The 27,506-nt window shown below is 38.4% G+C and overlaps 1 protein-coding gene across 1 annotated transcript in view; it reads right to left on the bottom strand.

Moving 5' to 3' along the window:
• LOC138757273 (sodium channel protein type 4 subunit alpha-like) overlaps window positions 1-27,506 on the bottom strand; it is a 234,419-nt gene that overhangs the window by 138,442 nt on the left and 68,471 nt on the right. The window contains exons 11-15 of the mRNA XM_069924321.1: window positions 25,050-25,217; window positions 18,749-18,931; window positions 15,364-15,619; window positions 6,602-6,756; window positions 1,460-1,828 (exon numbers count right to left, since the gene is read on the bottom strand). Of these exons, the coding sequence (XP_069780422.1) occupies window positions 1,460-1,828; window positions 6,602-6,756; window positions 15,364-15,619; window positions 18,749-18,931; window positions 25,050-25,217 (1,131 nt within the window). The remainder of the gene's footprint in view (window positions 1-1,459; window positions 1,829-6,601; window positions 6,757-15,363; window positions 15,620-18,748; window positions 18,932-25,049; window positions 25,218-27,506) is intronic.

Genomic DNA, 27,506 nt, shown 5'->3' with positions numbered 1-27,506 from the left:
CTGCCTGATAATGATTTTCACCTGATTACCTGAAACAACCTTTGTGGACCTCATTTTCTCTAAGTGGCACCTTAAAACTACCTGCGTAACCATGTGACCTAACAGAAATACTTCAACCACTCAACATTTGTGGAGGAATTGGCTTGGGCTTTGAGCACAAAAGGATTTTATTGCAGCAGATCCATGTCCAGCACTTGCATTGGTGCCCCATGCACCACCCATTCAGTGAGTCCTTCTTACTACACAATTCCAGATGAAAATCTACACAGTTCTTTCTGCTGAAATTTTAAACACTGGGGAGAAAAACCTGCAACACAGAAACAGCCTCTTCTGCCCACCTGGCCTATTCTGGAACATTCCACATGTGTCTCTGACTATGAGTAACATTTCAGCCATTCTCTTAATCATCACTCTCTTCCCTTCTCCTCCATGTATTCTACATTACTACAAATGTTCCTTTTTAATATTTATTCTTTCAATAATTTTTGTTCCCTTTTGGCCTTGTCATGGAATTCATCTGGTATAATATCCAAAGAGCAATTATTTCAGAGTATAATGAAAAGGTATTTGATATAGTGGCAATAGAACAAACTCTGTGTCCTCATTTGATGTTCACACAGATATTTTCCACCATGAAAGATGTGGCGGAGATCATAGAGTTGTGATGACTCTATAGCTTCTTTCACACTGGCTAACCAATAAATTGTCTGTTCAACGAACCGATTGAAGAAGCCATTTTTGCCGTTCACATTGGACCACAGTTAACTGGTTCTCTGCGTCCTTTCACACTCAACACCAGGCATTCCAGAGGAGATGGGTGCTTATTCTCACTAATTTGTCCCAGGATAGCCCATGTCCCTTTCACACTGGGCTAACCAGCACGCAGGCATCAGATGGCCCTGAGGATGATACACTCTCCCCAGGTGGTCCATCCCCGGGGCCATCTGATGCCAGCGTGCTGATTTGCGAGTATTCACACTGCCAGTGTGAAAGGGAACTTATGTCTTCCCCAGACTCTGCGCACAACAGGAATCACCATTGTAGTTCATAATGCTAAGTCTCATTCAGCTCCACAATTATCCATGGAACATCAAGGGAGAACCCTGAGTTCAGACTGAGTGATCAACTTGTATATCTTTGGTGTTCCCTTAAGAACAAATATAATTATGACTTGAAATAAGCAAGGTGCTGGGATTTCTGGGTGAACACTTATGCTAACAGTAATGACTTGTTTTACAAAATGAGATAGCATTTTAAGTTAGATGAATGTTTGCAATTAAGATATGAGAAAGCATTTGATTAGATACCATATAAAAGCAGAATAGATTGCCCAAAAAATTCAAACATAAAGACGTATCAGATCAAACAAAGGCATTGCATGATGATGGTTTTGTGACCTCTTGGTGAATGTTGAAGGTGAGCTTATAACAGAATTTTCTTTCAATATATCAGTACTTACCAGGGTCATTGTACTCAAAAGTATGACAAACAATACACTTCCATCAAACACTCGATTATTCACCACTTTGAACATTATTGTCCTCACTGACAGGAAGATTTCTGCCAAGAACGTAGTCCTAAGTAGATTACAAGTGCACCTTTCATTGCAAAAGGCAGGTAAGCAGGGTTGCATTATCTTTTTATTTGCTGTGCGTTCCTTGTCTTCAGCTTCATCCATAGAGCATGAATATTTTTCATCTGATACTTTATTATCTTCACAAATAGACATATTATTCATTTGCTTTGCTTTATCTTGATTATTCATTTTCACAGATGGATGCATTTGTTCAATTTCCATATCTTGCTGAACTTCCTCCAGTGTTTCTAGCTAATGTGAAAAAGATATATGTCAAATAACTGGCTGAAAATCCTTGAACATTATAAGCTAACTCTTCAATACCTACTTAAATGAATTTGATGCAATATAATCTGTATTTGTGGAGTTGAGGCATACATTTATACTGAGACAAAATAATAGTGGTGCTCAGCAGTTCATGTAGTTTTAATAAGTAGAGTGAAAAAGTGTTAACATTTTCTGTCATTGACCTTTTATGAGAACAGTGACAAAATGGATTAATATTACAAAATGTTAAGAGTAACCTTAGTCTTAAAAATGGGTCAGTTGAGATTGGGTGGAATGCAAATCTGAGTCTATCTCAATGCAAAGTTTTATTTAAGTAATTTGGCATCTAACATACTTCAAGATGATAGGTTGCACAGCCAGGTATTTCAAAGAGTTAAACAAGAAGGTCTGCAGATCCTGGGATATAGTGCAATACACAAATGTGCTGGAGAAACACAGCAGGTCATGCAGCTGCCATAGGAAATAAAGGGTAACAAACGTTTTAGGTTAATGAAGGATCTGGGCCCGAAACATTGGTTATCTTTGACTTCTTATGGATGCTGTGTGACCTGCTGAGTTTCTCCGGCACATTTGCCTATTGCATGTATTTCAAAAGACTTTTTATTTCAGATTTAACCTGTTTTCTAGTTTAATGATAAACTCAAGCCCTTTTCAAGGAGGCAAGGACTACTACATATCCTGGCTATGCTTCTGGACTAGGAAAAGTTTGAGAACTTTTCTTAGTGACCTGTAGCAACCTATCTCTTCTCTAGAATTGGAATACTCCCAAGATCAGATGCCCCCATGATGATCAATACTGTGCAAATAAGATTACTTCTTCCCTCTTATAATGTTTTTGTGTGCTTTTAAATGAGGGATTCATCCATGATCTCAATATTGAGTAATCTCTGACATTAGGGACAGAACTTAAATCTGTTTCACAGATGTCAACATATTTCACCAGGTCCAACATATTACCAGGTCCATTTTATTTGATTTCCTGTCCCCAATTTATCTTGTTATCTATTCAATACTTATCCATACCATTTCCTGGCTTGACTTCCTTCATATTTGAATGTCCCTTGAAAATAAAGCAATTGAGGGAAGGAAAGTAATCCCTTTGGTTTTAGAACTCAACCTCATCTGCTAATTTTTATGTGATTGATGCCAATAGTTGCCCTTTTCTGTGTGGGACTGTTTGTGGTGATTTGATGAATATATCTTTCAGATTTCAGATTTATTGTTAGAGTACATACATGACATCACATACAATCCTGAGATTCTATTTCTGTTGATAGTGCAAAAGAAAATCTGTATGCAGTATATACATGTAACAAATAAAGAACTGTAAACAGATAACAAATATAAACAAACTGACTGTGTACAATAAAGTGTACAAGCCCTTAAAGGCATCCCTGATTAAAAAAAAAATTAGACATACAGCACAGTAACAGGCCATTTTGGCCCTTGAGTCCGTGCTGCCCAATTTACACCCAGTTAACATACAAACCCCAATAAATTTTGAACAGAGGGAGGAAACTGGAGCCCCTGGGGAGAAACATACAAACCCCTTACAAACAGAGCAGGATTTGAACCCAGGTCCTGGTCGCTGGTGCTGTAAAGGCAGGGAGCTAACTGCTACGCCAACCGTGCTGTCCGAATCAGAGTTTGAGTTTGTTGTTGAGGAGTCTGATGGTGGAGGGGTAGCAGCTGTTCCTGAACCTGGTGGTATGAGTATTTTGGCACCTCTACTTCTTTCCTCATGGCAGCAGCAGGAACAGAGCGTGTGCTGGGTGGTGTGGATCCTCGATGATTACTGCTGCTCTCTGACAGCAGCATTCTCTGTAAGTGTACTCAACAGTGAGGACGGTGTTGCCTGTAATGTTCTGGGTTGTGTCCACTACATTTTGGAGGGCATTACATTCAGTGGTATTGGTGTCCCCATACCAGGCCATGATGCAGCTGGTCAGCAAACTTTCCACCACCTCTGTAGAAGTTTGTCAGGGTTTCTGGTGTCATACCAAACCTCCACAAACTTCAGATGAAATAAAGGCACTGATGTGCTTTCTTTACAATACCATTTGTGTGTTGGGTGTAGGAAAGATCCTCCGAGATGGTGAGTCCCAAGAACTTAAATTTGCTCATCCTCTCCATCTCTGATCTCCCAATGCTCATTGGATTTTATACCTCTGGCTTTCCCTTCCTGAAGTCAACAATAAGCTCCTTAGTTACACTGAGTGCAAGGTTGTTGTTGGTGCCTCATTCAACAAAGTTTTCAATCTCCTTCCTGTATCCTGACTCAACAACTTTCTGCCTTAATACAACCCACTACTGTGGTATTGTTGGCAAATTTTTAGATTGTGTTATTGTCATACCTAACCACACAGCCCTGTGGAGCTCCGGTAATGATGGAGATTGTAGAGGAGATGTTCTAACCAATCTTCACTGATTGTGATCTGGAAGTGAGGAAATCCATGATCCAATTACACAGTGGGGTGTTGAGTCCTTGATCTTGGAGTTTACTAATCAGTTTTGAAGGGATGATGGCATTAAATGACAAACTATAGTTGATAAAGAGCATCCTGATGAATGCATCTTTACTGATGAGGTGTGCCAGGGTTTTGTGTAGAGCCGGTGAGATGGTATCTGCCATAGATCTGTTGCTTTGATAGGCAATGTCACTGACCAGACAGGAGCTGATATGCTTTATCACCAGCCTTTCTAAACAAACTGTCACTGTTGATATAAGGGCTTCTGGTTCATAGTCGTTAAGGCAGGTTACTACACTCTTATTGGGCACTGCTATGATTGATGCCTGTTTGAAATAGGTGGGTGCCACACCCTGCTGGAGTGAGATATGAGTACATGGTAAGTTGGTCAGCACAGATTCTTAATACTCAGCCAGGTACTCCATCTGGGCTAGATGATTTCCTCAGATTCACTCTCCTGAAGACAGCACGCACGTCATCCTCAGATACGGACAGGATGGGATCATTAGGGGACATGGGGGTGTGGAGCGGTGGTTTTTCACTATTACTCTCATCAAATCTGGTGTAGAAGGCATTGAGTACCTCTGGGAGCAAAGCTTTGCCATCTACTACTTCACCAGATTTGGTTATAAAGCAGGTTATGGTATTTAGGCCATGCCACAGCTGTTGGGTGTCCCTTGTTGTTTCTATTTTCATCTGGAATCTCCACTTCGCCGGGAGATAGCTTTTTGCAGGTCATACCTGCTCCTTCTCCATTGATCTGGATCTCCGGACTTAAATGCCTGTGATCTCAGCAGGTTCCGGATTTCATTGTTCATCCAGGGTTTCTGGTTGGGGAACACCCTGAATGATTTGGTAGGGACACCATATCCACAGCTGTTTTGATAAAGTCTGTGACTGCCCTGGTGTAAACATTCATATTTTCAGCTGAGTTCTTGAACAAAGCCCAATCTGCTGACTTGAGGAAGTCCAGTAATCAACCTTTCTTCAGCCTCCTGTTACCAGGTTCTAGATGTCCTGACTTCTAGCCTCCAGAGCCACTCTTTTAGGCTGGGTCTGTATGAAGGCAGAAGGAGCACAGGCAGGTGATCTGACTTGCAAAAATGTGGTTTTGGGAAAGAATGGTAGGCCTTCCTTATCTTGGAGTAGCTGTGATCAAGTGTGCTCCAATCTCTGGTGCAGCAGGTTACATCCTGGTGGTAGTTGGGCAGTGTTTCTTGACACAGACCTGGTTAAGATTTGTAATGTCTCAGGCTGGGCTTTGTCTTGTTTACTGACCTCAACACAGAATGAAAGGCTGTATCCTATTTCAATATCAGTATGACTCCTTATTCTCAGAATGCCGAATTTACTTGATTGGACTGCAATACAGGACAACATAAAAGTTGTATGCCAGAATTGTATCAATCAACACCTCATGCACTTTGGATAAACAATTTAATGGTTCTTGCATTTGCCTTGAACCTGGGCTGATTTACTGTTCAGGGAAAGAACACGGAATTCAATGGAAATCATTGAGGAAATAAAGTGCAATGCACTTTTGCTCCCCCCCAAAATCTAAAAAATGCCTGCCCGACTTATTTCATTTGAAAGTAATTCACTGGATTGAAGCATTTTAGAATATTTCAATTTTATCGTGTTAGAAAGCTGCATGAATGTAAATCATTATTATAAGATTTCAGTTTCAAAATGTTGAAGTTAATTGAAATAAAATGACCTTTGAAGTTTCAGCCCAGATGAAGAACAGATTGTTTTGTGAGAAATAAATTGGAATAAAGCTTAATTCTGTGGGATCCCAGCCTGCTTGTCTTTTCAGCCAATTTCTAGTCAGACGACAGAGACCTTGGGTGAGTCTTCCATTCATTCTCCACTAGAAGGGTTTGGGACTATTGGCTTTGTCTTTAAGGATTGTCCTGGGGGCACCGTTAAAATGTTATCACTGAACGCCTTAGCTAAACACATGCCAGCTGAGCTTTAAGTATTTTCAAATGGCTTGAAACCTTTCCAAGGATAAGGGTATCATGAAGGAGATAATTATTTTATGCCTGAAGGAAGATGAAGATTCCATAGTTTATATCTTTGCTTCTAAATGGTCTAGCCCTTCCAGGCCTGTCCCAAACATGAAAGTGATCCCATCCTTACTATTTGAGATGAAGTGTATGGTTTACCTCATAAATGGAGAGAGTTGATCAGGAAGAAGCCATTGTGAACATTTGGCTCCAATGTTTATAAGGCTAAATGCTAAGTCCATATAATGTAATTGTAATACCATTAAGACTGCTGATCCATTTTCATATTTCCGCCCTTCAGTGGTTGGGTTACATAATGCACTGATGGTGGGCACCTCATTTTTGCTCAGTGTGGAGAATGTTTCCAATGCTCTTGGTTCAACAACACTTGACAACGTAGTATCCTTTTGGATGTCTATAAAAAGAACAAATAGTTTCTCATGATGCAGTTAGAAAGCAGGATCATACTTCACATACTTCACATATTGCAAAGCATCAACAGGTTGAAGTTGAGTTTGACAGATCTTATTTTAATAATGTCTGCATTGCTAGGTTTCTATCAATTTCCTGAAAGTAAATCATGAAAATCTGTAGACACTGTGGTTGATCCAACACAAAATGCTGGATAAAGTCAGCTGGTCAAACAGTGTCCTTTATATAGCAAAGGTAAAAATACATAACTGATGTTTTGGGCTTGAGGCACAGGCGTCCTAACAAAAGGATAGGGGAGGAATAAAAGGGGGTTGGTAAAGGCAGGAGATGATAGGTGGAGAAAGGAGGGAGAGGACAGCAGCAATCGGGGGTGGAGGGATGGCTGGGTGAATGGAGGGGCAAAGGAGGGGGGAGAAGTGGAAAAACTGGAAAGGGGAGGGGAAAGAAAAGGTGAGCAGGTTAGGAGAAAGCAGAAAAGTCGATGTTAAAGCTATCTTGCTGGAGAGCGCCCAGGTGGAAAATAAGATGTTGTTCCTCCAATCTGCCAGTTGTCAGGGTGGGATAGTACACAAGACCATGGACGGACATGTGAGCCTGGGAGTGTGACTCAAAATTGAAATGATTGGCTACTGGGTGGTCTCTGTTGTGGCGGAGGAATGGAGGTGCTCAGCGAAGCTATCTTAATCCCAGTCCGTGAACAGTCTCTCCAATATGGAGAAGGCCACAAAGGGAGCACCTGATGCAGTAAATCAGTCCTATGGATATATGTGAAGTGTTGCTTCAGTTGGAAGGCCTGTTTGGGGACCCAGACCGTGGTGAGGGAGGAAGTGGGGAGGGATGAGTGCACATGAGGAACATGGAGGGAGCAGTCCTTAGGGAAGGCAGAGAGGAGAGGCGAAGGAAAAATGTGTCTGATGGTGGGATCCTGTAGTAAGTGCCAGAAATTCTGGTGGATCATGTGCTTGTTTCAGAGGCTGGTGGGGTGGTAGGTGAGGATAAGAGGGATTCTTTGTTTGTTGCAGAGTGGGAAAGGTAGGATGAACAGGAAATGGAGGAGATGCGGATGAGGGCTGAGTGGAGGGGAAGTGACGTTTGTGGAAGAAGGCAGACATTTTGGAAGATCTGAACTGGAAGACCTCATCTTGGGAACAGTTGCAGCGGAGACAGAAAAATTATTTTTGAATATTTTATTTTTTGTGTTTTTTTTCCATAAATATACATAGTAAACGTTCAATATCAAAGTACATATACATTTTTCTTACAAAAAAAAAACAAACAAAACAACCCTCCCTCCCCATCCCTTTTCACATTATAACTTCACACTCCGTCAGGGCTCACATTTAGGTTGATAATAAAAAAATTCTCATGGTGAAAGTCACTTGTATTTATACTATAGTAGCATCTATTATTGCTTTTTTATGATTGTAGTTATAATCAGGGCTGCAGTAAGGTCAGGGCTCACCGGAATGTAGCTCCGACACCTCAGGGGGAAACTCTGGCACCTTATGGGGTGGCTCCAGCAGCTTCTTGTCGCCATTTTTGGTGAGCTCTGGCACCTAAAAAAATGAGCACTTCACCCCTGGTTATAATTATAATTGAGCCCCAGTATGATCCAAATATGGCTGCCATATCTTGAAAACTATGTCATATTTGCTCTTTAAATTATATGTAATTTCTTTCCATAGGCATCTCTGCAATCCATTGTACTAGATGTAAAGGGGAGTCGGATTTTCAAGTAATTGTAATACATTTCTTAGCCACTGCTAAAGCTATTTTAACAAATGAAATTGGAATTTAGTTAGTTTACTGCTTATTTCAATGAAGTTGCCCAAAAGATAAAACTGTGGGTCACCTGTAATATCGTCCAGAAAGGTCTCACCTTCAAACACAAGCATGTAGCATGTAAAAACACTCCAATTTCTGCCCCACACCTAAAACACATCTCTGACATTTCAGATTTTGATTTATGCAACTTCTGTGGTGTGAGATATAATTGATGTAGGAAATTATATTGGATTAATCCGGATTAATCCGGATTTATAATTGATGACATGCTCACCTAACACCAATCAGACCAACATCTTTCTATTATTGCAACACCTAGATCCGACTCCCGTCTCTCTTTCAATCTCTGTAAACCTGGTTTTGCACATTAATTCTGGAGAGCATAGTAGATCTTAGTTATAAATTTAGGTGTATTCCCCAGCCAAATCGTTTATTCCATTTCACTAATTTCAAGTGGGACCAAACTTTCCCTTAGGAATAATCTTAGCTGGAGAAAACAAAACAAACACTCATTAGCTACTCCATATTTATTTCATAATTGTTCAAAAGGCATAAGAGATCCCTCCATGTAACAGTCCTCAGTATATCTTATTCATTTATCATACCATGAAATTACCCAGATTCATGGACAGCAACTCATTTTTACATAACGATATCCCTGCTTTTTTTCTAATACACTCATTTATTTCTTGCCATATTCTAATCATATGTATTAATATAGGGTTGTCCATCTTTTTGATTATGAACCCCATTTGGATCTAAGAGAGGGGACTGTCTTCAAAAAAGAATAATAAATCTTGCTTGTGCTGATAAATAATACTTCTTAAAATCCAGAAGCCTAAGTGCTAGCATTTCCAATGAAATTCTCGGCACTTTGTTATTCCAAAGGAATTGCCGTATGTAATTATTTAATAATTTAAATACATTTTTAGATAGTGCAACAGGCAACTATTGAAGAAGATACTGTAATCTTGGCATCACCTTCATTTTAATACAATTTACTCTTCCCTCTAAAGTAATTGGCAAGTCTTTCCATTTCTGTAAATCTTTCTCTATTTTTTATAAAGAGGAATTTAATTAAATTTATTTATGTTCTGTAAATTATTATCTGTCATTATTCCTAAATATTTGATTTCATCTGTCTTCCATTTAAATCTACTACCTTTTTGATATCTTTCATATTTAAAATTCTTCAATCTCACTCTTGTCCATATTTATTTTATAACCTGATACTCTTCCATATTTTTCTAATGTTGTTTGTAATTTTATTAAGGATTCAGCTGGGTCAGACATATATAATAGCACATCATCAGGAAATAAACCAATTTTATGTTCTTCCTATCCAAATTTGATGCTCTCAATATCTGGATCTCTCCTTATAATTTCCTCCAGTGGCTCGATAGTCAGGATAAAAAGTACTGGGGACAGAGGACACCCCTGTCTACTCAATCTACTCAAGGGAAAAACCACTGACATTAGTTTTAATTATAATTTTTATTAGCTATAATTTTGACTTGTGGTTTATGATAAAGAGTTCTTATCCAATTTATAAAATTTCTGTCCATAGCAAATTTTTCCAATTTTTAAATAGGAAAAACCATTCTAATTGATCAAATGCTTTTTGTGCATCTATGGAGATGGTTATGCTTGGATTCAACTTTGATTTTGCCGTATGCATTATATTAAATAGACTACCTAGATTATTTGCAGAATGTCTTCCTTTAATAAATCCCACCTGGTCTCTATGTATTAATTATGGTAGATATTGCCCAATCTATTAGCCAGTGCCTTTGCCAATATTTTATAATCAGCATTCTGCTAGGATTCTCCTAAATAGAATAATACCTCGTGTCGCCGAGAATATTCTCCCAGAATCACAGTGCGGCTTTCGCGCAAACAGAGGAACTACTGACATGGTCTTTGCCTTCAGACAGCTCCAAGAAAAGTGCAGAGAACAAAACAAAGGACTCTACATCACCTTTGTTGACCTCACCAAAGCCTTCGACACCAGGAGCAGGAAAGGGCTTTGGCAAATACTAGAGCGCATCGGATGTCCCCCAAAGTTCCTCAACATGATTATCCAACTGCACGAAAACCAACAAGGTCGGGTCAGATACAGCAATGAGCTCTCTGAACCCTTCTCCATTAACAATGGCGTGAAGCAAGGCTTCAACCCTCTTTTCAATCTTCTTCAGCATGATGCTGAACCATGAAAGACCTCAACAATGAAGACGCTGTTTACATTCGGAACCGCACGGATGGCAGTCTCTTCAATCTGAGGTGCCTGAAAGCTCACACCAAGACACAAGAGCAACTTGTCCGTGAACTACTCTTTGCAGACGATGCCGCTTTAGTTGCCCATTCAGAGCCAGCTCTTCAGCGCTTGACGTCCTGTTTTACGGAAACTGCCAAAATGTTTGGCCTGGAAGTCAGCCTGAAGAAAACTGAGGTCCTCCATCAGCCAGCTCCCCACCATGACTATCATCCCCCCCACATCTCCATCGGGCACACAAAACTCAAAATGGTCAACCAGTTTACCTATCTCGGCTGCACCATTTCATCAGATGCAAAGATCGACAACGAGATAGACAACAGACTTTCCAAGGCAAATAGCGCCTTTGGAAGACTACACAAAAGAGTCTGGAAAAACAACCAACTGAAAAACCTCACAAAGATTAGCGTACACAGAGCCGTTGTCATACCCACACTCCTGTTCGGCTCCGAATCATGGGTCCTCTACCGGCATCACCTACGGCTCCTAGAACGCTTCCACCAGCGTTGTCTCCGCTCCATCCTCAACATTCATTGGAGCGCTTTCATCCCAAACGTCGAAGTACTCGAGATGGCAGAGGTCGACAGCATCGAGTCCACGCTGCTGAAGATCCAGCTGCGCTGGATGGGTCACGTCTCCAGAATGGAGGACCATCGCCTTCCCAAGATCGTGTTATATGGCGAGCTCTCCACTGGCCACCGTGACAGAGGTACAAGGACTGCCTAAAGAAATCTTTTGGTGCCTGCCACATTGACCACCGCCAGTGAGCTGATATCGCCTCAAACCGTGCATCTTGGCGCCTCACAGTTTGGCGGGCAGCAACCTCCTTTGAAGAAGACCGCAGTGCCCACCTCACTGACAAAAGGCAAAGGAGGAAAAACCCAACACCCAACCCCAACCAACCAATTTTCCCCTGCAACCGCTGCAACCGTGTCTGCCTGTCCCGCATCAGATTTGTCAGCCACAAACGAGCCTGCAGCTGACGTGGACATTTACCCCCTCCATAAATCTTCGTCCGCGAAGCCAAGCCAAAGAGAAGAGATAATCAGCATTCAGAAGTGATATAGTTGTATATGATGAAGTTTTTAATAGGTCTCTACTTTTTTTCATTAGCACTGTAATTATAGCAGTTGAGAAAGATTCTGAGAGTGGCTGGGTTTTCACTATCCATTGAAATGCATCCATCATAAGAGACTTCATTAAATCATTAAATTGTCTATAGAACTCAGAAGGAAACCCATCCACCCCCAGAGATTTGATAGTTTGTAAAGTACCCAAAACTTTCTTGGTTTCTTCTCTTGTGAAAGGGGCATTTAAATCAACTCATTGTCTATCTTCTAATTTTGGAAGTTCAACATTTGCTAAAAATTCATCCATTTCATTTTCATCTCCTAATAATTCTAATTTATATAGTTTCATATAATATTGTCTAAAAATATAATTTATTTCTTTTTGATTATATGTTATAATATCGGCCTCTGTTTTTATTGCATTTATCATTCTAGATGACTCCTCTGCCTTTACTTGCCAAGATAAAATTTTATGTGCCTGTTCTAATTCATAATATATATTTTTTGGTTTTTGATATAATTTTTTTCTATCCTATACATTTGTAATGTGTTATATTTCAGATTTGATTCTCTAGTAGTCTATATTTTTCTTATAACCTTGTTCTCTGATATTCTTTTTCTTATTTCGCTATGTCTTTCTCTAAACCATCTAACTCTAGCGTATTCTCTCTTAAGATTTTTTTGTATAAAAAATAATTTGTCTTTAGATAAGCTTTAAGCGTATCCCATAAGTTATTATCAGTGGAAGAAAAATTCATTTTGAAAAAGATTATGTTTCTTAGTAAACTCACAAAAGTCCTTCCTGTTTAACAGTGTGGCAATGAGACATCATTTATACACACTTTCTTGTTTTTCCATTATTGCAATAGATAAAGTTAATGGCAAATGATGTGATAAAAATCTCACCAAATATGCCATTTTTACTACTCCACCCTTTAACATTAAAAACAAATCAATCCTTGTATGTGAGTCATGTACCCTTGAGTAGAATGAATAGTCTCTTTCTAAGGGGTTAAGCTGCCTCAATATATTAATCAAATTTAAATCCTTCATAAATATTAGTGTAGTTTTTGCAGCTTTTGCCCTTGTTACTATCCTAGTTCATTCTTCACAGGCTTCTTCTTTGGCAACCTAAGGTTTAATCAACCTCGCAGGAAGTCTTCCACCTAATTCTTAGTCCTGAAAAATCGCCGATTACCTTCTGCAACCTTGACCCTCAGAATCGTGGGGTATATAATTGAGTATTTCAAGTTTTTGGAACGCAAATGTCTTTTTACATCATCAAACTCCTTCCTTTGCTTAATCAAAGTAGGACTAAAATCTTGAAAAATAGCACTTTTTCATGGTCAATCTTGGGTGGGCCATTATTTTGCTTAGAGTATTCATATGTTGCTCCCAGTATTGTTTCCCATTCCTGGTAACTCAAATGTCTTACCAGGATCGTTTGTGGTCACTGATCACTGGGTTTCCTGGGTCCAAGCATCTGGTGAGCCTTTTCAATATGCAATTTTTCTCTGAATTTGTCTTCTCCCAACACTCGTGGGATCCATGTTTCAAAGAAGTTCACTGAATCTCTTCCCTTGATTCCTTCTTTCTGTCCGATAATTCAAACATTACTTTATCTACTAAAATTCTCCATGTGGTCGATCTTGTCCAGCAGACCTTGTCTGTCCGATGCCCATTTCTTTGCATCTTTTTCCAAAGGTTTTAGCTTTTCTTGATTTTACCAAGTCTGCTTCTGCTTGGTTCATTCTTTCCATTAAGTCTTCAACAATTTATTTAATTTCCGTCATCATTTCAGTCATGTCTCTCATTACAGTTTCAATGCCTGCAAATCGATTGGTCAAGTTTTCTATTTTCTCCAGGATAATATTTAGTTCTTGTCCTAACTCCTCAGCTCTGCCAGGGTCTGCACTCTTACACTGCTCCCTTTTAGGCTTTCACTCAATGTTCCTGGCTGAGTAGAAACTTCCTCAATTTTTGTTCTCAGCTGCCTTGGTTTCTCAGTACTTGTTTTTGACAAAGTAATTCTTAATTTTAAGATTTTAACTGTCTTTTCACAGAGAGTTCATTCTAAACACATCTATCTAAGCACTTCACATGGCCTGCCCCCCCTCCCCCCCACCACCACCACCCACCCCTGGAGATGGAGAAATTGAGAGAAGGGGATGAAATCCTTGCAGGGTACAGGGTGTGAGGAAGTGTAGTCAAGGTAATTGTGGGAGTTAGATGGTTTGTAATATATGTTGGTGGAAAACTTGTCTCTGAAATGGAAACAGAGAGTTCCAGAAAGGGGAGAGTGTTGCCGGAGATGGACCAGGTGAGTTTGACATCAGAGAGGAAGTTGGACTCGAAGTGGATGAAGTTGCCAAGCTCATCACAGGAGCATGAAGCAGCCCTGATGTAGTCATTGATATACCACAGGAAGAGGTGATGAGTCAAGTCGAGGGGACAAGACCCCTCACACCTCCTCCCTCAATATCGTCTAGGGCCCCAAACAGGCCTTCCGAGTGAAGCAACACTTCACTTCTGTATTCATAAGACTGATTTACTGTATCCAGTGCTCCCTTTTTGGCCTTTTCTACATCAGAGAGACCAGTTGCAGATTGGGAGATCGCTTTGCTCAGCAAAGTCCCAGAAGACAACCATTTCAATTCTGACTCACATGTCTGTCTACGGCCTTATGTACTATCCTATGCTGACCACCCGCAGATTGGAGGAAAAACACATTATTTTCCATCTGGGCACTCTCCAGCCAGATGGCATTTATATCGACTTCTCTGCTTTCTCCTAATTTGCTTGCCTTTTCTTTCCCCTCCCCCTTTCCAGTTTTTCCAGTTCTCCCACTCCCTTCCCTGTTACCCACCCACCCATCCCTCCTCCCCCTGATCACCGCTGTCCCCTCCCTCCCTTCTCCACATATCATCTCCTGTCTTTGCCACCCTCCCCACCTTTTCTCCCCCAAATCCTTTTTTTCAGACACCTGCTGACATTCTTTCATACTTTGATGAAGGGCTCAAGCCTGAAATGTCCATGATGCATTTTTACCTTTGGGGCACTGCTTGACCAGTTGAATTCCTCCAGCATTTTGTGTTTTTACTGCCCATCCACCCCATTTTCTCCCCATCCACCCTCTTGACAAAAATTATATAATGCTTAAAGCTACAATCAAAACCTACGAGGTTTTTTTTTAACTACATGTGAAACTATTGATTCAAATAATTAAACTAGATTGGCCAAAAGTATGCAAACTTTTTAATGCTATTTCATGTTAGATAATAATTAAAGTGGAAAGGTGCATATGCAGAATAAAAAAAAGTTATTTTCTAATATCACCAACTGCTTATATCAGACCAAACACACTGGAAATATATTTGAACATTTCTGATGTATTAGGAAGATATAATTGAGTGGAATTTGATTTAAGCTGAAAAGACCATAAATTAAGCTTTCATTTTCTTACTCATATTGTGTTCCACATTGCAGTTTGCTAACGGTATTTCTTTGGAATGATGTGCGCCATCTGATTGTGACGCATTATTTTTCTCAACTGGTTGTATTTTACCCAAAAATGGTTTATTTGCTTTTCGGCATGATAACAAATGTAGGAAGTTCTTGACATAATCTTTATATGGCTTTGCCTTTTCTTCTTTTGTATTTGCAGTTAATGTATCTCCAGAAAAGAAATTGAGGAGAAGAGCCAAGAACAAATTTAACACCTGCAGGATAGTATCAAGAAAGTTTAAAATTATGATTTGTAATTAAATGAATAAAACAATATTTCTCCATGATTTACTAATCATTCAACAAAGATACTAAAAGATCTAGTATTGTTTACTGAGGATGCCGTTGAAGCTTTTGAAATGAATAACTAGTGAAGCAGTAGCATCGAATTTCTCTAATTTTCCTTCAAAATTTACCCTGGCTTAGTTGGTTCAATGTTTGACATAGGTTAAAATATTACGTCAGAAACTTGAGTATAAAAATTTAGGTAAACAATCAAGTGCCATATTAAGGAAAGTGGCAAAATGGGCACTGCCATCTTCAGATCAGATTCACTCATTTTTTGAAATCATAAGCTTAATCCTGCAGCTAATTCAATACAATATTGAATTGTCAATAGCACATGAAGGAGGACCACAGTCTTTACCTGTTACTTGTTCTGTTATGCGTAGGATGGCTTGTCAATTTTTTAGCTTAATTTTCTAATTTTCACCTCAGGGAAAATCATTAATGATTAATTTTCTTATATAATTGTACTGAATATTTTTAATAGCTGAAATAGTTAATAAAAATAATTTCCTTTCTTTGTTTGAGGTACATTACTTAAAGCTAATCTAGATATTAAGTTTAGTGAAAAGATCCCTTAAGGTTTAGAAAAATGAGAGCAACCTAAATGCTCAAGAATCTGGAGTAAACATGAACCCACTTATCAGACTAAGTTGAGATATTTAAGGAGCCAGCACACTGGGGAGAGTTGGTTGGAAAGAATGAGATAGTTCTCAGAAGATATCACTTGATCTATATTAATTGAACCTAATGTCCCATTTGCATTTAAGTTCAGGCCATTAGGGCTCTACAACTGCACACAGATAGGTTGAATCATTCAAATTTAAAATTTGTAGATACAGCATGGTAACAGGCCCTCTGGCACTTGGGGCCACACCACCCAATTAACCCATGTCACCAATTAACCTTCTAACTATGTACATCTTTGGAGAGTAGCAGGAAACTGGAGCACCAGAAGGTGACCACATTGTCAAGGGAGAAAAAGAAACTCTTTACAGATAATGCTGGATTTGAACACATTTTGCTGGTGCTGTAATAGCATTCTGTAAACCTGTACGCTAACTATGCCACCCTAGTTATCCACTTTGTTAGGGGAATCTAAAGGCAGACAACTGTCTAAATGGAGAAGGATTGCAGATGAGCCAAACAGGATCCAGGTATTGAGCATAAATTGCAAACTATTCACAGGGAAATGAAGTTGGGATGGCAAGTGGCATATTGATTCTTCATGGCAAGAGAGATATATTTTCAAAATTGGGAAGTATAATTGCAATTGTACAGGGTACTGGTGAGATTGCACCTGTGCACATTTTTGGTTCCTTTATTCTAGAATTGACAATGGAGGCAATCCAAAAATGATCCATTATGCTTTTTCCTGGCTGTCTTATTAGGGTAATCAAATAATTTAATCTATATTGTTTGGAGTTTTAATTTAATTTGAGCAATGATCTACGGATAGATAAGATGTTGTGATGACTCCAATAATGAGAGAACCTTGAATGAGGGGATACATTTTCAAAATTGCATAAGAAATAGGAGCAGAAGTAGGCCATCTAGGCAATAAAGTCTTTGTAATTCAATAAGACCATGAAAGATTTGGCCATGGACTCAGCTCCCCTAACATGCTTGTTCCACATAATCTTTAATTCCTCTCAAAAATCTGTGTCTTAAATGCATTTACTGAGTCATCCTCTACTGTTTCATTGGGCATATAATTCTACAGATCCAATACTCTTGGAGAACCATTTTTTTCCTCATATCTGTTTTAAATGTACCTATTGAATCTTGAGCCTATGTCTTCCAATGGAAACAATCTCCCTGCTTCTGTTTTATGGAATAGGGTATTTAGATTAGGAGGTGTCAATTAAAATTAAGGTCCACAATTCTGCTCACTGAGTGGTGAATCTTTATAATTCTCAAACTCAGATAGTTGTGAAGGCTAGATTATTGAGGATATTTAATAAATTAGAAGGTATATTATTGATAGATTAGGGAATTGAGTATTATGGGATACAGAAGAGGAGTTGGAACTTTGAGCAGATCAGCCCAGATAATATGGAATTGCAAAACAGGCTCGAGAGACTGAGTAGGCCTTTTCCTGCTCCTATTCTCTGTGTTCTTACTTCTTAAATTCTAAATCAGTGGTTCTCAACCTTTTTCTTTCCACTCACATACCACTTTAAGTAATCCCTATCCCATAGGTGCTTTGTTATTAGTAAGAGATTACTTAGATGGCATGCAAGTGGGAAGAGAAGATTGAGAATCACTGCTCTAGACGCAAATATTACTGAAATATTTTGCTTGAGAAAAATTGTTATTGGCCCATTTCCTCTGGAGTTATGAAACCATGCACATAATGAGTCAATTAGGTACAATTAGATCAGTGGTTTTAAAGCTTTTTCTTCCCACTCACTTACCACCTTAAGCAATCCCTTACTAATCACAGAGCACCTATAGTATAGAGATTACTTAAGGTGGTATGTGAGTGGGAAAAAAAAAGTTTGGAAACTACTGTTCTAAATCTTCTCCTATGACCCAAGAAGATTTAAAATAAAGTGGAAATATTTGGAAATTATAGTGAAGAAAATGCCTTAATTATAGTTAGATTGCCAGGTATATTATGATAATTTGAGTCTGATAACTTGGGCTGAGTCTTTCGATGCTATGCACATAATTCTAATGATAAGCTCTATGTTTTTAAAGGCCATCAAAATACCTCACCATTCTTGGATGCAAGATTCAACAAATTATTCCAGTATTTTACCTTCATGTCAAATCCAGTGCATTAAAAATAACTATTATATATGGAAAAATAACCATAGATCTTGAAGATAAAATTCATGAATGCGGAGGAAGGATAAGGATATCATTCATACCACACTTTGCATGGTGCAATACATGTGCATTTAAAAATCTGACCCACAATTAGCTGTGGTTAATTTACAAAAAGGAAAGTGAATAATTTACAATGCATTATTTTTCACATACTTTCCATCTTTTTACAAAGACTAATACATCAAGAATATATCAATAAACAATTGTATTAATAGTGCCCTTACCAGAAAATTTCCAGCTATATATGTCAGCAAGAACAGTGGGAGACAAAAGTACATCTTTGAGCAACGCATACAGTCATATAATGGTTCTATCCATTCTCCACATAATATTCGAAACACCATTATAAAGGAATTGTAAAAGCCTCTGAAATTCCATCTGGGTATCTTATTGCCAGCAAATGCTTCCTATAATGTAACATAAAGTAATATCACATGAAAAAGAATTATTCCTGTGAAACTAAGTAGACAAATGAAAGGTGTTGAGCTTGGATAAGTGAATATTCATCTTATATCATAAAGATTATATATAATAGTCTATTGTGAAGAGCCATCTTATTAAAATGGAGAGACTCTAGACCTTCAACAGTGATTCAATGGTTCTCTCATATTATGTCTTGTTTAAGTTTAGAAAAATATTAGATATCATGTATTTGATTCATAGATGAAATTTGAAGATATATGGTGACCTTTTATATTCGATGTAAATGTTTTTAATGTGATTAAATGTACTCACTCTTCCAGATGAGATATAGTCTTATCTTTGTTTTTTGATTCATAGTATGAATCAAAAACCACAAAATATATGTAACCCTTAGTTTTCTTTTTTTTTAATTAATTAGATTAGGTGGGTTTTACATTAGTATTTTTGATGCCTTTTCTGTCTTCATACAGTGCAGTGGAGGGGACTGAGTTTACACTGTTTGAAGTTTTATCTTGATAAACATACATATGTGATATTGTATTTTCAGTTTTGTTCCATTTTCTTCATTGTACTGTGTTTATTATAAAAACCAATGAAAAAGATTGTAAAAGGAAAATAATAGCCTATTGAATCTACAAATATGTTATAAACTTTATTACCCATGTAATGTTTTCCATTATATATTCTTGGTATTTGAATTATTTTTGTCACTGCACGTAGATAAATATTTAGCACTTTTATTAATCTGCCTTCTATTTAATTGGGGTAGTAGTTCCATTAAATAAATAGTCTTGAAATACATCAATTTTTGTTTTGGTGGAATTTAAATTTATTACAACAATATAATGTGCCTATACTAAAGCGTTTAATGAAGTTATGGATGAGAAAAAATAGAATGATAGGTTCTAAGGGTAAATTATTGACTTTAACACCATTATATAATAATCATCAACTTATTCCTTTTTCAATGCATAATCAATGTTTATTACATTGGAAATCTAAAGGTATAAAAATATTTGGGGGATTGTTTTAAAGAAGGTCAATTTTTATCCTAAGGGAAGATTTTGGTATTGATGAGAATTCTTTATTTGTTTATTATCAACTTCGATCTTTAGTAAAACAAATATTTGGTAGAGATATGATATTACCTAAATTGACTAAATTTGAATCTTTTCTTGTGATTGTACCAAAGAAGGGATATATTTCATTGAAGTACCAAATATTACAGGAGAGTGTGGAAAAAAAAGGGATGGGATAGATCTAAGATTAAATGGGAAAAGGATATTAATTTTATTTTTTCTGAGGATGACTGGTTAGATATTTGTCATGATAGTGTTACTAGATTGATAAATGTTCGTTATGCAATGGTTAATTACAATTTTTTACATCAATTGTATTTAACACCTGAAAAGTTTTTAAAAATATGGTTTTAGTGAATCAGACTCTTGTTTTAGATGTGGTAATTCGGTTGGAACATTTTTTTATGCTGTTTGGTTATGTGTACATATACAATCTTTTTGGAAAGCAATTCAATTGTTTTTGGAACATTTGTATAAGATTAAAATACTTTTAGACCCAACAATATTTTTGTTGGGTGAGTTGAAGCCTTTGAAAGATTTGGGATTAGATAAATTTCAGATTGCTTTTGTATATTTAGCTTTATCTGTAGCAAAAAAATGTATAGCAAGTACATAGAAAAATGCTAATGTGATTGATATTAATAGATGGCATAATGAGATGAAAACTTGTTTAGTAATGGAAAAAAAATTATGTATGTTATACATGATAATTAATCTTTTTTATTAATAAGTGGTCTTTATATTCAGAATGTTTACATTTAAATTTACTTTGATTAGATTTTAGTAAATATTTTTTAGTTTATATTTTTTTTTCTTTCTTTTTGGCTCTCCTAAAGAGAGCTGGCTGAGAGGGGGAGGGGAGGGGTTCTTTTTTTTCTTCTCTTTTTTCATTTTTATATTAATTTTTTTTATTGTTCACAATATGTACTGTTTCTACTGTATGTAATAACCTTGTTGAATGAATAAATAAAGTTGTGAAATAAATAAATAAATAGATAAATAAATTGATGAATAAATAGTCTCAAGGTCCTTTTCATAGAACAGTTCAAGAAACACTGTATGCATGTTTGTCATACATTGCTAATATCAAGACTAATTTCAAGGTTGTGGATGTACTTTCTCTTTTTTTGTAAGATAGAAGTACAGAACCATAGAACATTACAGCACAGAAGCAGGACAACTTGGCCCCTCTAATCTGTGCTGAACCATTTTTGTTGCCTAGTCCCACTGACCTGCATCCAGTCCATAGTCCTCCATACCTCTCCCATCCATGTACCTGTACAAATTCCTCTTGAATGTTAAAATTGAGTCTGCGTTTACCACTACAGCTGGAAGATAATTCTACATTCTGTGTGAAGTTCCCCCTCATGATCTCTCTAAACTTTTCCCCTTTCACTCTTAACCTCTGGTTTCTATCTCACCTACCCTCAGTGGAAAAAGCCTATCTACATTTCTTCTTTCTTTGGCTTGGCTTCACAGACAAAGATTTATGGAGGGGTAAATGTCCACGTCAGCTGCAGGCTCGTTTGTGGCTGACAAGTCAGATGCGGGACAGGCAGACACGGTTGCAGCGGTTGCAGGGGAAAATTGGTTGGTTGGGGTTGGGTGTTGGGTTTTTCCCTCATTTGTCTTTTGTCAGTGAGGTGGGCTCTGCGGTCTTCTTCAAAGGAGGTTGCTGCCCGCCAAACTGTGAGGCGCCAAGATGCATGGTTTGAGGCGATATCAAACCCTCTGGCGGTGGTCAATGTGGCAGGGACCAAGAGATTTCTTTAGGCAGTCCTTGTACCTCTTCTTTGGTGCACCTCTGTCACGGTGGCCAGTGGAGAGCTCGCCATATAACACGATCTTGGGAAGGCGATGGTCCTCCATTCTGGAGATGTGACCTACCCAGCGCAATTGGATCTTCAGCAGCGTAGATTCAATGCTGTCGGCCTCTGCCATCTCAAGTACTTCGATGTTAGGGATGAAGTTGCTCCAATGAATGTTGAGGATGGAGCGGACACAACGCTGGTGGAAGCGTTCTAGGAGCCGTAGGTGATGCCGGTAGAGGACCCATGATTCGGAGCCGAACAGGAGTGTGAGTATGACAACGGCTCTGTATACGCTAATCTTTGTGAGGTTTTTCAGTTGGTTGTTTTTCCAGACTCTTTTGTGTAGTCTTCCAAAGGTGCTATTTACCTTGGCGAGTCTATTGTCTATCTCGTTGTCGATCCTTGCATCCGATGAAATGGTGCAGCCGAGATAGGTAAACTGGTTGACCATTTTGAGTTTTGTGTGCCCGATGGAGATGTGGTGGGGCTGGTAGTCATGGTGGGGAGCTGGCTGATGGAGGACCTCAGTTTTCTTCAGGCTGACTTCCAGGCCAAACATTTTGGCAGTTTCCACAAAACAGGACATCAAGCGCTGAAGAGCTGGCTCTGAATGGGCAACTAAAGCGGCATCGTCTGCAAAACGTAGTTCACGGACAAGTTGCTCTTGTGTCTTGGTGTGAGCTTTCAGGTGCCTCAGATTGAAGAGACTGCTATCCGCGTGTTACCGGATGTAAACAGCGTCTTCATTGTTGAGGTCTTTCATGGCTTGGTTCAGCATCATGCTGAAGAAGATTACTCTGTCTATAACCCTCTTAATTTTACACACCTCTATCAAATCTCCTCTCATTCTTCTACACTCCAGAGAATAAAGTCCTAACCTGTTTAACTTTTCCCTGTAACTCAGTCCAGGCAACATCTTAGTAAATCTTCTCTGCACTCTTTCTATCTCAGCCACAAACGAGCCTGCAGCTGATGTGGACATTTACCCCCTCCATAAATCTTCGTCCGCGAAGCCAAGCCAAAGAAAGAAAAGATTTTGGAAATCCTCTCTAAGGGTATTAAGTATGGTGAGACTCTCTTTATTTTTAATATTATTTGCTTCCGAAGAATAACTGAATTAGTGTGAACCACTGACATATGATATGGCATAACTATTTTAGTTTTATGATATATTTTCAAACTTCTATATCAGTTTATTGGCAGTCAGCTATCTTAATGCTACTGTATAGGTTAACATATAAGGAGTGCTAAGATCTGAGAGGAAGTTTCCTGACTCTTGTGGAACTGTCACTACAAACTAGTGACAGAAGAAGAGAAAAGAATTGGGAGAGAAACAGATACAAGGGCCTAAAAATTGTAGTATGCTCTTTCTTGGTACCTACATGCACATGGATTGTGGGATCAAGGCCTCAGAACATTACTGAATCAATGCTACATAATTTTGATTACTTCCAGTTGGAACAAACAAAAGGAGGTTAGAGCTTGGAGGGTTTGGGTGGAGAAGAATGATAATGATAATAACGAATTTATTGTTATATTCATTGTACAATATACATAAGGTCTGGCAGGAATATATCCTATCTGTATTTCAGAAGTGAAGTTAGAGTGATTGCCCTTGACATCAAGGCAACAATTGACTGAGTGTGGCATCAAGAATCCCTGGTAAACTGCGCAAGGTGCACCAAAAGGAAAACATTCAAGGAGGATGTTGTTGTTTGAGGTCAATGCTCCCATCCCCATGACATCAATGCAGGAGTTCTTCAGGGCTGTTTCTTAGACACAACCATCTATAGTCACTTCATCAATGAGCTTACTTCAATCACAAGGTCAGATATTGGTAGTTTCTCGATGGCAATACCATATTCAATCCCATTTGCAATTTCATCAAATGAAACAGCCCGTGTTTATATACCACAAGACCTGGACAACATTCATATATTTATGGTTGCTCAACAAGTTTCATTTTCACCACAAAAGTGCCAGATGATAGCCATCTCCAGCGTGACGAAAAATAGCCACCTACAATGACATTCAAGACATAGCCATCACTGCCTTATCCACCATCGATATCCCGGGCATGGGTTCACCATTCGCCAGAAACCTAACCGACAAGCTGCTTAACTAAGATGTGATAAGACCAGTCAGAGACTAGGAGTTCTGCAGCAAGTGACTCATCTCCTGACTTTTCAAGACCCTTCAATGACCTGCAAGGCATGTTATGAGTGTGATAGAATACCCCCTAAATTGCCTGGATGAGTGCAGCACCAACAACTCTCAAGAAACTTAACACTATCCAGGACAAAAAGTCTATTTGTTAATTTCTTCCACTGCCAATGTAACTGCCAGCTCAAGATACACTGCAGTTACTCACCTATATACTGCAGCAACACTTCCCAAAACCACAACGTTTGCATTAAGAGTGGCACAGATAGTAGGGACAGCTCATGCTGGTGAGTTTTGGATATAGGTGACTCTTGCTAAAGGGCCTGTAGTGATTCCATTGAATATCGAGGGAATTTTAATTCTACGGGTGAAATTAGCCAATATCAATGTGCCTTTGCTGTGCCAACCTGGACTGATCACCAATGAGCAATGTCATCCTTCAACCTTCATATTAATTCAAGCATTTATCTAAGCTAACTTCAGCTTAGATCAATGCTTAAGCTTAAAAAGCCACCTCTCTAAGCCTTAATTTCATGGTGAGATTTGCTATTTCCTGTAGCTCTTTATCTAACCCAATGTTTAGGTGAGTTAAACAGGAAAGTCTCCAGACGTTGTGATTGTAGTACAATACACCAAAGTACTGGTGAACCTGCAGGTCGTGCAGCAACGATAGGAAGCAAATCATGACTAACGTTTCGGGCCTGAGCTTTTCATCAAGGTATGAGCAAAAAGCAGGCAGATGCCTGAATAAAAAGGCGGGGGTGGAGGAGAGAAGTGGAGGGGAGGGAAGAAGGGGCAGGAGGAGGAGCACGAGCCAACAGGTAAGAGGTTTAGGTGAACCTGTTTAGATATGGACAGCACTCGCCCAGCCCAGCAGCACACTGTTGGACCTCCAGAGCCATAATATCAACTGTGGTTTATCTCAAAATAACATTCTTATTTAAAACTTGAATGCATTTGTCACACGAAACCTATTTATACAGTCAAAATCAAAGTAAATATCTAGTTCAAAAGCAATCAAATGAACTAAGACTTTGTAATACACTTACTTTATTTTCATAATCGTGTCCAACGAGTTGCATTCCTATTACAGTGAAAATATAAATGACAATTATGACGATAAGTGTCAGGTTTCCCATCTCTTTCAATGATTTGAATATGATGTTGATTAACGTGTTTAGCGTTTTCCAGTTCTTCGCTAATTTAAAAACTCTAAGCTGTTTTTAAAAGAAAACAACAAATTTAAAACATTCAAAATTTGAGAGGAGTGGCAATCGATAAACATTATTTTCCAGTTTTAACTAATTCTATTCAAACAAATTCTCTGGGTTCTTTACAACATTTCAGTGAATAATGGACGATTTACATGGCATTCATGCTATATTGTAATATTAATTTCTCAGTGCAACAGGAATGATATCTGCATCTTGGTGCAAGTTCAAAGTGAATTTCATTTTTCAGGAGTTTGCTAAATTAACTCACATCAGCCAGTATAACTGAGATAGCCATGCACTCAAAACTGCAGTGCTAACATTATCTTCTCAGCTGTACTTCTGATCCATTCACCACCATTCTGCATTGAATCTGCAGAACAGGCAACCCAGATGCAGAAGCAAATTGGGAATCTACAACAAACAGGATGCTGATGGGATTTTATGAATACCAATAATGTACATTTCCCACCCCTTTGATTTGCGCATCTAAATCACCTGAATTTGAAGTCCACCCTTTTCAGCATTGAATGATTTTTTTTACCTCCGTCACATTTTCGAAATAACACAGTGGTGCCTCTCAAGGCTGACATCCCAAGCTCTATATCAGCAGGGGGTACTTAGAGAGAAGTTCCGAGTGTTATAGAAGAAGCTCAGACAATGTCACTGAGCTCTGTTCAAAGGGACGCAGCTCTCTCAATATCTTCCATCGGATTATCAGGATTGTTGAGGTACCATGCTAGGAGTTGGCAAAGGGGTCTGTGGTGTACAAACCTGCTTTCAAAGGATGAAATATTAATATTTCCACCATTGCTGCTCTTTTGGAGTGCTTGCTTTTGTTTGCTAGACAATCCAGATAATTGCAGTCTGGGCTGAGAGGATGATGCAGATTGACTTAAGAGCTGAGAGATTATGTGAATGTCAAAGATCTCCATGCTCAACACCATGTAGGAGTCACTCAGAATGAAACATAGCCTATAATGCATGGTAACTTCATTGTCACCTGGTGCTCCTCACAACAGGAGTGTACTTGCACTGATATCACTTCTGAATTTTAGAAGGCTTTAAAGTACCCAATAAGTCCAATGGAGACTTCAATCCTACCTCCAATATCAATTTTATTTTTAGTTATTAATGATTATTTTCTTTTAATTTGTGCTGTTGTGAAAAGTAGGTCCTTTCATTAATGATTTATTTACTGTCTTTCACTTATTCTCATCCCTATTGAGGAAGAGGAACTATTGTGTACAGCTTTGAATTATTCATCCAGTTTTAGATTGTGGAGATTAAAGAGAAAGAATTGAAATCCTGATTCGTGACATTAGACTCAAATATATTGATCGTTTTAGATCGCATGATAGATTTGATGAACTTTTCTGAGTATTGTAGTTTCCTTCCATAAAAGTTTAATTTTGTAAGGTCTTTCACAATGAGCATGTGAAGGATATTTTGCAAATCTTCGGTTATTCCGTGTAAATGGAGCTGCTTGAACTGCTTTCTTTGTGGTGTAAGTTGAAAGCAAAAATGAAAATAAAGGTTTGAAAAATCTGACAGCATGCTGATAATTTCAGGTTTCAGAATGTTCAATCCAACCAGATTTTCATTATGGATTTTCATTTGGGTGGTCTCAATCAGGCCAGATGGCTAGTCCTTCATTTGCATTTCACTGGTGACAGCTCATGTATTGGTTTTGTTGATGGACAGTTCATTGAATTAAAGGGGAGTGACGAAGTTCCACAAAAGAACAAGTAACTTCTCTTAAGGTGAGAAGACATTCAGCTCTCAAAATATTTAGTGCTACTGGAACCCGCCGAAAGATGAACACATTGCAGAGATAAGCATTTCAGTCTGAGCCAAAGCAGACATGTAATGGGCACATTACTTGGCCCCATTCTCTTTGCATGGACTAGATCTGCCTAGATCTTTATGTGGTTTTGCAGTAATCCTGAAGGAAGGTGGTTAACATAGCCTTTATTTGTAGTGCTACAAATAGACTCAGCGACTTTGCTTTCTCTCATTAAAAACCACAATGACACACTTCAGAAAACCTTTCTCTATATTATAATGATCTCCACCATACAAATATCATACTGACTGCCAAACCAATACAATCACCACTTGCTACTCCCCTCACAGGAAATGGCAATTGGAACAGCAGGACAAACCATATTTTTTTAGATTCAACAGAGAAGGGAACTGCAGGGCCAGGGAAAAGATATATTGAACTTCTGAAGGTGGTTGTTCAAAAATGATACATATTAGAAGAGAAACTGATACTTTGCTATTTCTCTGAAG

Source organism: Narcine bancroftii, chromosome 3, assembly GCF_036971445.1.
Source record: "Narcine bancroftii isolate sNarBan1 chromosome 3, sNarBan1.hap1, whole genome shotgun sequence".
In the NCBI taxonomy this organism is placed as follows: domain Eukaryota; kingdom Metazoa; phylum Chordata; class Chondrichthyes; order Torpediniformes; family Narcinidae; genus Narcine; species Narcine bancroftii.
This window is presented reverse-complemented; position numbering and strand designations above follow the sequence as displayed.